This window comes from Bubalus bubalis, chromosome 4 (assembly GCF_019923935.1).
Source record: "Bubalus bubalis isolate 160015118507 breed Murrah chromosome 4, NDDB_SH_1, whole genome shotgun sequence".
NCBI classification, from domain to species: domain Eukaryota; kingdom Metazoa; phylum Chordata; class Mammalia; order Artiodactyla; family Bovidae; genus Bubalus; species Bubalus bubalis.
In genome coordinates this window covers 31,476,295-31,488,678 of record NC_059160.1, presented here as the reverse complement: position 1 = coordinate 31,488,678, position 12,384 = coordinate 31,476,295, and the positions used below count along the sequence as shown (strand labels likewise).

General features: G+C 39.1%; 1 protein-coding gene and 1 long non-coding RNA gene across 8 annotated transcripts in view; one reads left to right on the top strand and one right to left on the bottom strand.

The window, feature by feature from the left end:
• Nucleotides 1-12,384, top strand: part of ABCC9 (ATP binding cassette subfamily C member 9) — a 154,356-nt gene that overhangs the window by 132,303 nt on the left and 9,669 nt on the right. For all 7 annotated transcript variants that reach the window (XM_006067642.4, XM_006067643.4, XM_025283380.3 and 4 more), the window contains 5 exons: nucleotides 279-409; nucleotides 1,147-1,225; nucleotides 4,865-4,973; nucleotides 9,111-9,214; nucleotides 11,820-11,953. In XM_006067642.4, the coding sequence (XP_006067704.1) occupies nucleotides 279-409; nucleotides 1,147-1,225; nucleotides 4,865-4,973; nucleotides 9,111-9,214; nucleotides 11,820-11,953 (557 nt within the window). The remainder of the gene's footprint in view (nucleotides 1-278; nucleotides 410-1,146; nucleotides 1,226-4,864; nucleotides 4,974-9,110; nucleotides 9,215-11,819; nucleotides 11,954-12,384) is intronic.
• The window catches only part of LOC123333211, a 42,540-nt gene continuing 31,135 nt past the window's right edge, over nucleotides 980-12,384 (bottom strand). Inside the window, exons 2-3 of the long non-coding RNA XR_006550411.2 lie at nucleotides 8,561-8,818; nucleotides 980-1,270 (exon numbers count right to left, since the gene is read on the bottom strand). This is a non-coding gene — a long non-coding RNA (uncharacterized LOC123333211). The remainder of the gene's footprint in view (nucleotides 1,271-8,560; nucleotides 8,819-12,384) is intronic.

Here is a 12,384-nt window from a genome sequence, read left to right as displayed (position 1 = left end):
GCATAGGGCTCCATGCTCCCACTGCCAAGGGCCAGGGTTCAATCCCTGTTTGGGGAACGAAGATATTTCAAGCCACGCGATGCAGCCAAAATCCAAATAAATAAATATAATCTTTTAATTAAAGAAATTTTAAACCCAGAAGTAGGCTTAGTATGACCTTAAATTTAGGAAACAATGATTATGTGTGTATGTATAAATGCATATAAGTATGTGTGCTTTTCTTTCTGCCTCTTTCTGTGTCTCTGTCTCTCTTCCTGTACTCCATCTCCACCCTCCAGATCCTTCTCAAGTTCCAGAACATTGGCCTCAGGAAGGGGAGATCAAGATTCATGATCTGTGTGTCAGATATGAAAATAACCTAAAACCTGTTCTTAAGCATGTAAAGGCTTACATCAAACCTGGGCAGAAGGTATGGAGTTCACTGTCATTTGATTTAATTCATACAGAATCTCAGATGGAACCACCCCATTGCCACTTGAGCTCCTTAGACATGTCAGCCAAGGATCTTCTCACTGGGCTCCCATTATATTCCTTACACTTTATAGGTCAAATTATGTGCATAAAGGAGAAAAGGGAGAGAGTGGATCCAGATAAAGTATACGTTCTCTAAACTGTATTGCCATTCATTCATCTCCCATGAAGATCAGAAAAGTGAACAACAGGCATGTTTTTCAAAATTTCTAGCTTTTGGCTCATGACCATTCCAGATGTCCCCTTGAGAACCTTTGTGTTTGTACTAGCTCTGGCCTCACAATGATTTATTTTAGTTATTGTAAAAAGAGCAAGTGTGCATAAAAATGGACTCATTTTACTTCTTGTTATATAATAAAATCATCACTTCTGAGACAAAGTGGAGTACTTGTTTATTAGGTCAATGATACACTAAATGGAAAAATGAAGCCACAGAGGTAAAAAGCACAACCGCATAGAAGTAGAAAACAGTTGATGAAGACTTGATGAAGATCCTGTGTTATCTCAATAATGATAACTCAGAAAGGAGACCTGAGAGGAGAACGACAATTTTAATGTAACTGTTTAAATAGAGTTGCAGTTTTATCATGGTGTCTTATCTAAGTTAAAAATGCTTTGCCTACTTTTTTCTTTTGTCTGAGTCCTCTTTTCTCTGAGTGACAGTTGCTTTCTTAGGTGGGCATATGTGGTCGCACTGGCAGTGGGAAGTCATCATTATCTCTGGCTTTCTTCAGAATGGTGGATATATTTGATGGTGAGTTACTAACTAAACTTTTTCATTAGCCATGTGATACTCTTCCTTTAAAAAAAAAAAAAAAGCAACGTCTACTTACTTCAGTTCAGTTCAGCCGCTCAGTTGTGTCCAACTCTGTGACCCCATGAATTGCAGCATGCCAGGCCTCTCTGTCCATCACCAACTCCTGGAGTTTACTCAAACTCATGTCCATTGAGTCGGTGATGCCATCCAGCCATCTCATCCTCTGGCGCCCCCTTCTCCTCCTGCCCCCAATCCCTCCCAGCACCAGGGTCTTTTCCAGTGAGTCAACTCTTCGCATGAGGTGGCCAAAGTATTGGATTTTCAGCTTTAGCATCAGTCCTTCCAAAGAACACCCAGTACTGATCTCCTTCAGAATGGACTGGTTGGATCTCCTTGCAGTCCAAGGGACTCTCAAGAGTCTTCTCCAACACCACAGTTCAAAAGCATCAATTTTTCGGTGCTCAGCTTTCTTCACAGTCCAAACTTCACATCCATACATGACCACTGGAAAAACCATAGCCTTGACTAGACGAACCTTTGTTGGCAAAGTAATGTCTCTGCTTTTAAATATGCTATCTACTTACCTAGTCCTGCAATAATAAAATATATTTAGAATGACTTCAGTATTCTTGCCTGGAAAATCCCATGGACAGAGGAGCCTGGTGGGCTACAATCCATGGGGTTGCAAAGAGTCTGTCACGACTGAGCATGCATTACTACTACTACAACTACTATTGTGTCCTACATACCATGGTTTGAGGCAGGTATTCCAGATAAATGGGCTTCTTGGGTGGCTCAGTGGTAAAGAATCTTCCTGCCAATGCAAGGAGATGCAGGAGACAGGGGTTTGATCCCTGATCCCCTGGAGGTGGAAATGGCAACCCACTCCAGCATTTTTGCCTGGAGAATCCCATGGACAGAGGAGCTTGGCAGGCTATAGTCTAAGGGGTCACAAAGAGTTAGACACAACTGAGCATGTATGCATCCCGAATAAACAGTTTAAGAGTAAAGAAAAAAAGGAACTGGAGAAATAAAATTATTAGCCCTAAACTCAGCTCTAGAAATTATTGTTAAAGAATTTTATTAAATTAGTAAAATGAAAACAAAGCCACTCATTATGAAGAGCAGCAGATGGAAGTGGCATTTCAAGAAGGAAGAGAGAAAAAGACTGTCTAATTTCCTACAAACTAAAAGCACATTTCTTTCCATTAAAGGAAAAAAGGAGATAAATTAGCTACATTTTAATTTTAGTGTATGACTCTTATTATCATCTTCTTAATAACGTGGTTTAATGATGTTGGATGTTTTGGGAAGAGGTGGCCGTTGCTAATAAAGTGCCAAGGACACGCTGGCAATATACAAAAATATTTATTCATCTGCAAAATTATTAATAGTATCATACATGGAAGTAATCTAATATTTGTTTTAGAAAAAATATGTCACATTATTTAGTCTATTAAGTGACCTATAAATAGGCCAGCACATACGCCATCTTGAATGAAAGGGGAGCCATCAGCTCGAGAATTGCTTAAATATTATTATCTCTAATCATTGTGATAATAGTGGTAGTACTTTACATTTTTATTATACTTGACAGGTTACATTATTTAATCTACACAACAACTCAGTGAAATAAAGAGGTCAGTTTATGAACAACAAAGTTGAACTGTGGTCATTGAAGGGTTTGGGACTTAGATTTAGCAAAGAGATAGCTATCCACCTCTAGATGAGCAGCCTGCTCTTTCCATGGCTGGTAATAATACACAGATCCTTTAAGGATTTTCTGTGGGATTTGCATTATAATCCAATTACAGGATCCAAGACAGTTGATTGAAACTTTTCATTAAAAAAACTGTCACTATGATGGAACATATTAGATTAGCCATAGTCTCATGAATTCAGAAACATCATTTCAGCTCCCATGAGGACTATGATGACTGATTATCTTTTTAATACCATTAAGCGATTGAGGTTTTAATAGATAATATATTATACCCAGAAGAAAGTTTAAGCTAATCACCTTACCTGCTCTTGAATCTAAATCCAGCAAAGGGACTCTAACTGCCATCCTTCACTTAGCATGCTTATCTCATAGAGCAATATTATCTTTGCACAAAACAAGATCATAAACTAAAGCTATCAAAGTAAGGAAGAGTCATCAAGATTGTACAAGTTCATGTACTGTGAAATTTATTAAGAGTTGATACCTATGTCATAGAATTTTCTTTCTTACTTGTACTGTACTGTACTCCTCAATCAATAAATGAGCAAAGAGACTTCTCTGATGGTGGTCTAGTGGTTAGAAATAGATGCCCTCACCATTGTGGCCCAGGTTTGTTTCCTGGTCAGGGAAGCCTTTCTTCTTGGGGCTTCCCTGGTGGCTCAGATTGTAAAGAATCTGCCTGCAATGCAGGAGACCTGGGTTCGATCCCTGGATCAAGAAGACCCCCTGGAGAAGGGAATAGCAATGCACTCCAGTATTCTTGCCTGGAGAATTCCATGGACAGAGGAGGCTGGCAGTCTACAGTTGCAAAGAGTTGCAAAGAGTTGCAAAGAGTTGGACATGACTGAGCGATTAACATGGACAGTCCAGTGGTTAAGCATCTGAACATCCATTACAGAGGGCACAGTTTCCGTCCCTGGCCACGGAACTGAGAGCCAGAATGTCACTTGGTGTGGCCAAAAAATAAATGAAAACAAATATTAAAAATAAATAAATATAACATGATATTGTTAATCAGCCATACCCCACTACAAAGTAAAAAGATTTTTGAAATATATAAGTAAATAAATAAACAAGTGAATAAGACAGACAAAAATGTCCATCTTCAATAACCTGATATTCTAGTTTGGGGAGAGTGCTATGCTTAGTCGCTCAGTTGTGTCTGACTCTTTGTGATGCCATGAACTGTAGCTCCAGACTCCTCTGTCCATGGGGATACTCCAGGCAAGAATACTGGAGTGGCTTGCCATGCCCTCCTCCAGAGGATCTTCCCAACCCAGGGATCGAACCCAGGTCTCCCACATTACAGGCAAATTCTTTACTGTCTGAGCCACACAATTAAAAAGATCTATGGTGGTGGTTTAGTCGCTAAGTCATGTCTGACTCTTTGCAACCCCATTGTAGCCTGCCAGGCTCCTCTGTCCATGGGATTTTCCAGACAAGAATACTGGAGTGGGTTGCCATTTCCTTCTCCAGGTGATCTTCCCCACCCAGAGACTGAACCTAGGTCTCCTGCATTGCAGGTGGATTCTTTACCAACTGAGCTACCAGGGAAGCCCCCAAAAGATCAATAAATGTGTATAATAGAATGTCCTATGAAGGAAAATAGAGCTGGGAACAGTATAAAGGAATACTGTAAAGAAGACCACTGAGGGAAAAGAGTACCTTTGGTTTGTATGAACCACATAAACAGTAAAAAGTGGAAATCCCTTTAGGAGAAAATATAATACATAAGAAAGAAAATATCGCCAAAATACCTATTTTTCTTAGAGGCATATCAGATCATACTTACATGGAAAGCATCATCTTCTGAATTTCAATCCTGAACTAGGAAAGCACTTCCAATTGGTAAACAAATATTATTTTACTTGTGGTTTTATGACAGACTTGCCATTTTTGTTTTTCTTTAACAGGAAAGATTGTCATTGATGGGATAGACATTTCCAAACTGCCGCTGCACACACTACGTTCTAGGCTTTCAATCATTCTGCAGGATCCCATACTCTTCAGCGGTTCTATTCGGTAGGTAATGTGTTCAACAGAAACTCATGTGCCTCAGTATTTATCCTTTGGCTCATAGGAGGGTTTTTCTCAGAGTTGCTTTTCAGGTAGATGTGAAAGGTCGTCACCAGGATGATGAGGTCAAATGTTCTGTCCCACAGTTTGGATTGAGGCACTTAGAATGGCTGGATTAACCTAAAGAAGCCCATCCCTTGTTGTTGCTCAGTCGTTCAGTCAGGTCTAACTCTTTGTGACCTCATGGACTGCAGCATGCTAGGCTTCCCTGTCCTTCACCATCTCCTGGAGTTTGCTCAAACTCATGCCCATCCTTTATGTATGCCCCCAAAGTTCATCTCTTCTGTTCAACTCCACAAACACCACCCTTCCCTCTGTTCTTGGCAGACATTTTTGAGGTGTCCATCCTACAGATGTCCTGCCTGTCTCTTGTGTGTCTAATTTGAGCTCAACAGATACTAAGTTTGGTAAATACCTTGATTCTCTTCCACCCCTCACAATTTTTCTTCCCACCAAAATTGCTCTGAAGAAGCTGCCACATTCTTCTCCATGCCTGGTTTGCAGTTTCTCATGAAAGAAAAGAGAGAAAGAGAATGGAGGTATCTACTCTTTGCTGAGTCCTCACAGCACTGCTCTAGTGTTTATATTATTGTCCCCATTTTACAGATGAGGATTTTGAATCTCAGAGAAGCTGTGGCTTAGCCATGTTCATACATTTAGTTGGTGGTAGAACTGCCATTCCGAATAAAGTTTGTCTGACTCTAGAGTCCACTGTTACTGTCCATCAGATCATGTCTATCATTCCATCCAGTCTCTTTTCTCTCTTGCTCCTCTACTCCATATACTTCACTGCAAAGTATTTGTCACCTTTTACTAAATATTCCTTGTCTCAAAGAGAAAATGTGTGCAAGATTGTTCAGTATTTAATAGTAAAATTGTTGTTATTTAGTTGCTAAATTCTGTCCAACTCTTTGTCACCCCATGGACAGTAACACTCCAGGCTCCTTTGTCCTCCACTATCTCCCAGAGTTTTCTCAAATTCTATTCCATTGAGTCGGTGATGCCATCCAACTATTTCATCCTCTGCCTCTCTCTTCTCCTTTTGCCTGCAATCTTTCCAGCCTCAGGGTATTTTCCGCTGAGTCAGCTCTTCACATCAGGTGACCAAAGTATTGAAGCTTCAGCTTCAGTCCTTCCAATGAATATTCACGGTTGATTTCTTTGAGGATTGACTGGCTCCTTGCAATCCAAGGGACTCTCAAGTGCCTTCTCTAGCACCACAATTTGAAAGCATCAGTCCTTCAGCACTCAGCTTTCTTTAGGGTCCAACTTTCACATCTATACATGACTACTGGAAAAAACTATACATTTGACTTTGTTGGCAAAGTGATGTCTCTGCTTTTTAATATGCTGTCTAGGTTTGTCATAGCTTTCCTTCCAAAAAGCAAATGTCTTTTAATTTCATGGCTGCAGTCACCATCTGCAGTGATTTTTGGAACCCAAGAAAATAAAATCTGCCACTGTTTACACTTTTTCCCCATCTATTTGACATAAAGTGATGGGATTAGATGTTCTGATCTTAGTTTTTTGAATGTTGAGATTTAAGCAAGCTTTTTCACTCTCCTTTTTTACCCTGATTATGATGCTCTTTAGTTGCTTTTCACTTTCTGCCATAAGGGTGGTATCATCTGCATATCTGACATTGTTAACATTTCTCCCAATAGTCTTGATTCCAGCTTGTGATTCATCCACCCCATCATTTTGCATGATGTACTCTGCATGTCAGTTAAATAAGTAGAGTGACAATATACAGTCTCGATGTAGTCCTTTCTCAGTTTTGCATAAGTCCATTGTTCCATGTCTGGTTATACCTGTTGCTTCTTGACCTGCATACAGGCTTCTCAGGAGGCAGGTAAAGTGGCCTGGTATTCCTATCTTTTTAAGAGTTTTCCACGGTTTATTGTGATCCACACAGTCCAAGGTTTTAGCATAGTCAATGAAGCAGATGTTTTCCTTGAATTCCCTTGCTTTCTCTATAATCCAGCGGATGTTGACAATTTGATCTGTGGTTCCTCTGCCTTTTCTAAATCCAGCTTGTATATCTGGAATTTCTCAGTTCATGTCCTGTCAAAGCCTAGCTTGAAGGGTTTTGAGCATTACCTTGCTGGCGTGTGAAATGAGCACAATTGTACAGAACATTCTTTTGCATTGTCTTTCTTTGGGATTGGAATGAAAACTCACCTTTTCCAGTCCTGTGGTCCTTGCTGAGTTTTCCAAATTTGCTGGCATATTGAGTGCAGCACTTTCACAGCATAATCTTCTAGGATTTGAAATAGCTCAGCTGGAATTCCATCCCCTCCACTAGCTTTGTTCATAGTGATGCTTCCTAAGGCCCACTTGACTTCACACTCCAGGGTGTCTGGCTCTAGGTGAGCGACCACACCTTAGTGGTTATCTGAGTCATTCAGAATTTTTTTATAAAGTTCTTCTGTGTATTCTTGCCACCTTTTCTTAATCTCTTCTGCTTCTGTTGGGTCCTTGCCATTTCTGTCCTTTATTGTGTCCATCTTTGCATGAAATGTTCCCTTGGTATCTCTAATTTTCTTGAAGAGATCTCCAGTCTTTCCCATTCTATTGTTTTCCTTTATTTGCATTATTCACTTAAAAATGCTTCCTTATCTCTGCTTGCTGTTCTTTGGAACTCAGCATTCAGTTAAGTATATCTTCCCCTTTCTCCTTTTCCTTTCATTTCTCTTCATTTCTCAGCTACTTGTAAGGCCTTCTCAGACAATCATTTTGCCTTGCATTTATTTCTTGGAGATGATTTGGTCACTGCCTCCTGTACAGTGTTACAAACCTCTGTCCATAGTTCTTCAGGCACTCTGTCTACCAGATCTAATCTCTTGAATCTCTTTGTCACCTGCACTATAAAATCATAAGGGATTTGATTTAGATCATACCTAAATGGTCTAGCATTTTTCCCTGAAGAAGTGAGTGAAGTGAGTGAAAGTCACTCAGTTGTGTCCGACTCTGAGATGCCATAGACTACACAGTCCATGGAATTCTCCAGGCCAGAATACTGGAGTGGTAGCCTTTCCCTTCTCCAGGGGATCTTCCCAACCCAAGAATCGAACCCAGGTCTCCCACACTGCAGGCAGATTCTATACCAGCTGAGCCACAACAGAAGCCCAAGAATACTGGAGTAGGGAGCCTATCCCATCTCCAGTGGATCTTCCTGACCCAGGAATCAAACCGGGGTCTCCTGCATTGCAGGCAGATTCTTTACCAACTGAGCTATCAGGAAGACTTTCTTCAATTTAAGCCTGAATTTTGTAATAAGGAGTTCATGATCTGAGCCACATTGTAAAATTACTTTAGTTAAAACTTCTAGATGTGCCAGATTATTTAGCAATATGATAGAAATCTCTATCTTTGAATATATTTATTATGAATTCTGTTATTGTAGTTGATACAGCATAACTCATCTGAAATAGCACTGTGTATTTCCATATAGATTTACGTATTTAACATTAGTTCTGTAGGGATAATTAGCTAGATACTATTCAAGTTACATTAAACATAATATGACTTACTTTACTCTGTCCAAGTCTCTAGGTCCATCAGTATTTCTGGAAATGACACAATTTCGTTCCTTTTATGGCTGAGTAATATTCCATTGTGTATATGTGCCACATGTTCTTTATCCATTTCTTTGTTGATGGACATTTAGATTGCTTCCATGTTCTGGATATTGTAAATGGTCCTGCAGTGAACATTGGGGTGCATGTATCTTTGGGAATTACGATTTTTCTCTACTCAGTTCTCTGTGGTGACCTAAATGAGAAGTTAATCTGAAAAAGAAGGGATATATACATATACATATACATATAGTAAATTCACTTTGCAGAATCTAACAACATTGTAAAGCAACTATATTCCAATAAAAAATTTTTTAATAAATTTAAGAATATTAAGGCATGAAGTGAATGCCTGTTCTATCCTAAGCACTGTTGTAGATCCTGGGCATACAGCAATAACCAAAACAAATAGGATTTCCATCTTTAGGGAAGAACAGCAATAAGCAAGCACTCGTTAAACAGTCATTTTAAAAATTTATTCACTAACTGATTTTTTTCCCTACAGATTTAATTTAGATCCGGAATGCAAATGCACGGATGACAGACTCTGGGAAGCTCTTGAAATTGCTCAGTTGAAGAACATGGTCAAATCCCTACCAGGAGGTCTAGGTATATCTTCTAAATGATGCATTAATTTTTTTATATCTGCAATGAATTCTACATATCTACATTTTATTCTAGAATCACATAATTCTAGCACTAAAGCTCCTTATATTTATTTTTGTTTATTTTTGGCTGTGCTGAGTCTTTGTTTCTGCACAGACTTTTCTCTAGTTGTGGCAAGTGGGTGCTATTCTCTAGTTGTGGTTCTCCAGCTTCTCACCGCAGTGGCTTCTCTTGGGGAGTACAGACCTTAGAGTGCGAGGACTTCGGTAGTCACAGCTCTCAGGCTCTAGAGCACAGACTCAGTAGTTGTGGGACATGGGCTTAGTTGCTCCATGGCATATGGAATCTTTCTAGATCCCTGATATGAATTCAGTCCCAGAGGTGGCATCAGTTCAGTTCAGTCACCCAGTCGTGTCCGACTCTTTGTGACCCCATTGACAGCAGCATGCCAGGCCTCCCTGTCTCCTCAGCTCCCGGAGTTTACGCAAACTCATGTCTATTAAGTTGGTGATGCCATCCAACCATCTCATCCTCTGTCATCCCCTTTTCTTCCTGCCTTCAATCTTTCCCAGCAGCAGGGTCTTTTCCAATGAGTCAGCTCTTCACATCAGGTTGCCAAAGTATTGGAGTTTCAGCTTCAGCATCAGTCCTTCCAATGAACACCCAGGACTAATCTATAGGATGGACCGGTTGGATCTCCTTGCAGTCCAAGGGACTCTCAAGAGTCTTCTCCAACACCACAATTCAAAAGCATCAATTCTTCAGTTCTCAGCTTTCTTTATAGCCCCACTCTCACATCCATACATGACTACTGGAAAAACAATAGCCTTGACTAGACGGACCTTTGTTGGCAAAGGTCTGCTTTTTAATATACTGTCTAGGTTGGTCATAACTTTCCTTCCAAGGAATAAGCGTCTTTTAATTTCATGGCTGCAGTCACCATCTGCAGTGATTTTAGAGCCCCCAAAATAAAGTCAGCCACTGTTTCCCCATCTATTTGCCATGTAGTGTAATTTCTGATAAATAATTGATAACAAAAACAAAGAGCAACGTGAATAATGAAAGAAAAACATGATTAATTAAACAAGGGAGAGTTCATGATATAGTCTTTCATTCATGAAAGTTTTGGACTTCTGTTTCCTTAAAGTCTAAACTCATTTAAGAAAGCATCAGAAAGATAATGGTTGATATTCTAATTTTAATGCTTAATGTGTAGTTGCCAAATTGATTGTATTGTTGCCATCTAGTTTATCAACCTACAGAATAAATTATATTTATTTGTTAGCTTATTTGGGAAGTGGGGCCTACTCGAAAACAATACCTTTTATGATTATAATTCAGTCAGAAGGAAAAGACATCCCACAAAGGTGGAGACAGCATGTCTTTAAGGATATTTTTATTGACCTTGCCAGTGTCAGACAATGGGAATAATTCCAGAGGTCTGGATGAACTTTCCCATAATAATTTTTGATGTCTCCTCTGGAAAGTCCAGCAAGCACTTGAAAAATTGAAAAGCCTACTTGAGATAATGCTTGTAGACCTTTTTCCCCTAGTGATTTTCAGACTCTGCCCTTCCCCCATTAGTACTTGGAAAGATAATTATATCTATATAGTTTTCCTCACTAATACGAGACCTGCATGTACCTGTTTTGAATTGTGGGCATAGTATTTGGAAATTATGGAACAGTGTAAGCAACAAAGAATTATATTTATACTCTGTAATTGAATATTGTTTATGCTCATTGTCTTAATAAAGATTTCATCAATGGTTTGCTAATGATCTGGTTCAGACCAGCTCTAGTGAATAACATTCATCATTTCATGCTTCCTTTTTATTTATTATATACATTAAAATTTGGAGAATAGATGTGTAGCCCCCAAGCATGAGAAATTATAAGAATTTGAAGCAGTGAGACAATAATCAATAGAAATTGCCCCTCGGAGCCCTACTACAGTGTGTTTGAATCCTAATAAAATAGATCATTTTGGAAATAGCATTTAAGCTAAACTCACAGCAGTAGTTTATAAAATATGATTGAAAACCCAAAAAAAGGAAACTATAATGAGGACATAACTCACTTATCCACGCAACAAGGTTTTCTTTTCAGCTACTATGTCAGATGCTGGGTGATAAGTACTGGGGATTCATTAATAAGTCCCTACCGACTTGGAGCTTAGAGTCCAAGGGGACGATATAATGGAAAGAGAATAGGTATTGGAATTGAGAACATTCTGTTTCTCACTAAGCTCTACTACCAGTTAGCTGTGTCATCTTGGGCAAGTCATTTTATTTCTCTGGGCCTTGGATAATTACATCAGATAATTAAATCATCCCAAAGGTCTTCCAGTCTTTAAAATGTTTAACAGTACTTTATGTCCTACTATAAGGAGACAATTTACCACCTATTGTCAGACATAAGATGGCCCAGGATCATCTTCATTTTCCCCAAGTAAAGTTTTTCTTTGCTTTTTCCAAAATGAAATCCTTGCACCAGTACAAAGTGATATCAATAGGTTTTTATAGGACATAATGTGTTTTCCACTATGTTGCCTAAGGAAAATGTTAATATCATTTCTTTAGTGAAGTCTTTGCTTTTTTTTTATTTAGATGCAGTTGTCACTGAAGGTGGGGAGAATTTTAGTGTTGGACAGAGACAGCTGTTCTGCCTTGCCAGGGCCTTTGTCCGCAAAAGCAGTATTCTCATCATGGATGAAGCAACGGCTTCCATCGACATGGCCACAGTGAGTGCATCATCTAAGCTGCTTTCAATTGATGAGTCGAAAAAATGCGTGCAAAAATTACAATTTATTTTTCCTGACTGGGTTCTGAATATCCTCAGGGCTATTGTTTTCAGTGTCTTCTCAGCTACCTCATTGATCAACCAGTGGTATATAGCACATTGAGAATTTCAATAAAGGAGACTTGACTTTTGTTTTAAAGAAGCTCCTGTTGTCCAATAAGCATCAAATAAATTTGCCATCACTTTGTGATTAATCCTCATGAGAGTAAAATTCCAGGGCTCAGTTGATGAGACTGCTGTATTCAAGTATTCAGGTGTGTTGCCATGGAAGTTCTAAAATGAAATATGCAAATCACTGTTTAATAGAATCTATTGATAATCAAAACCAATCATCTTCTAATGCAATTTGAAGAGGGATTCACTAAAATTAAT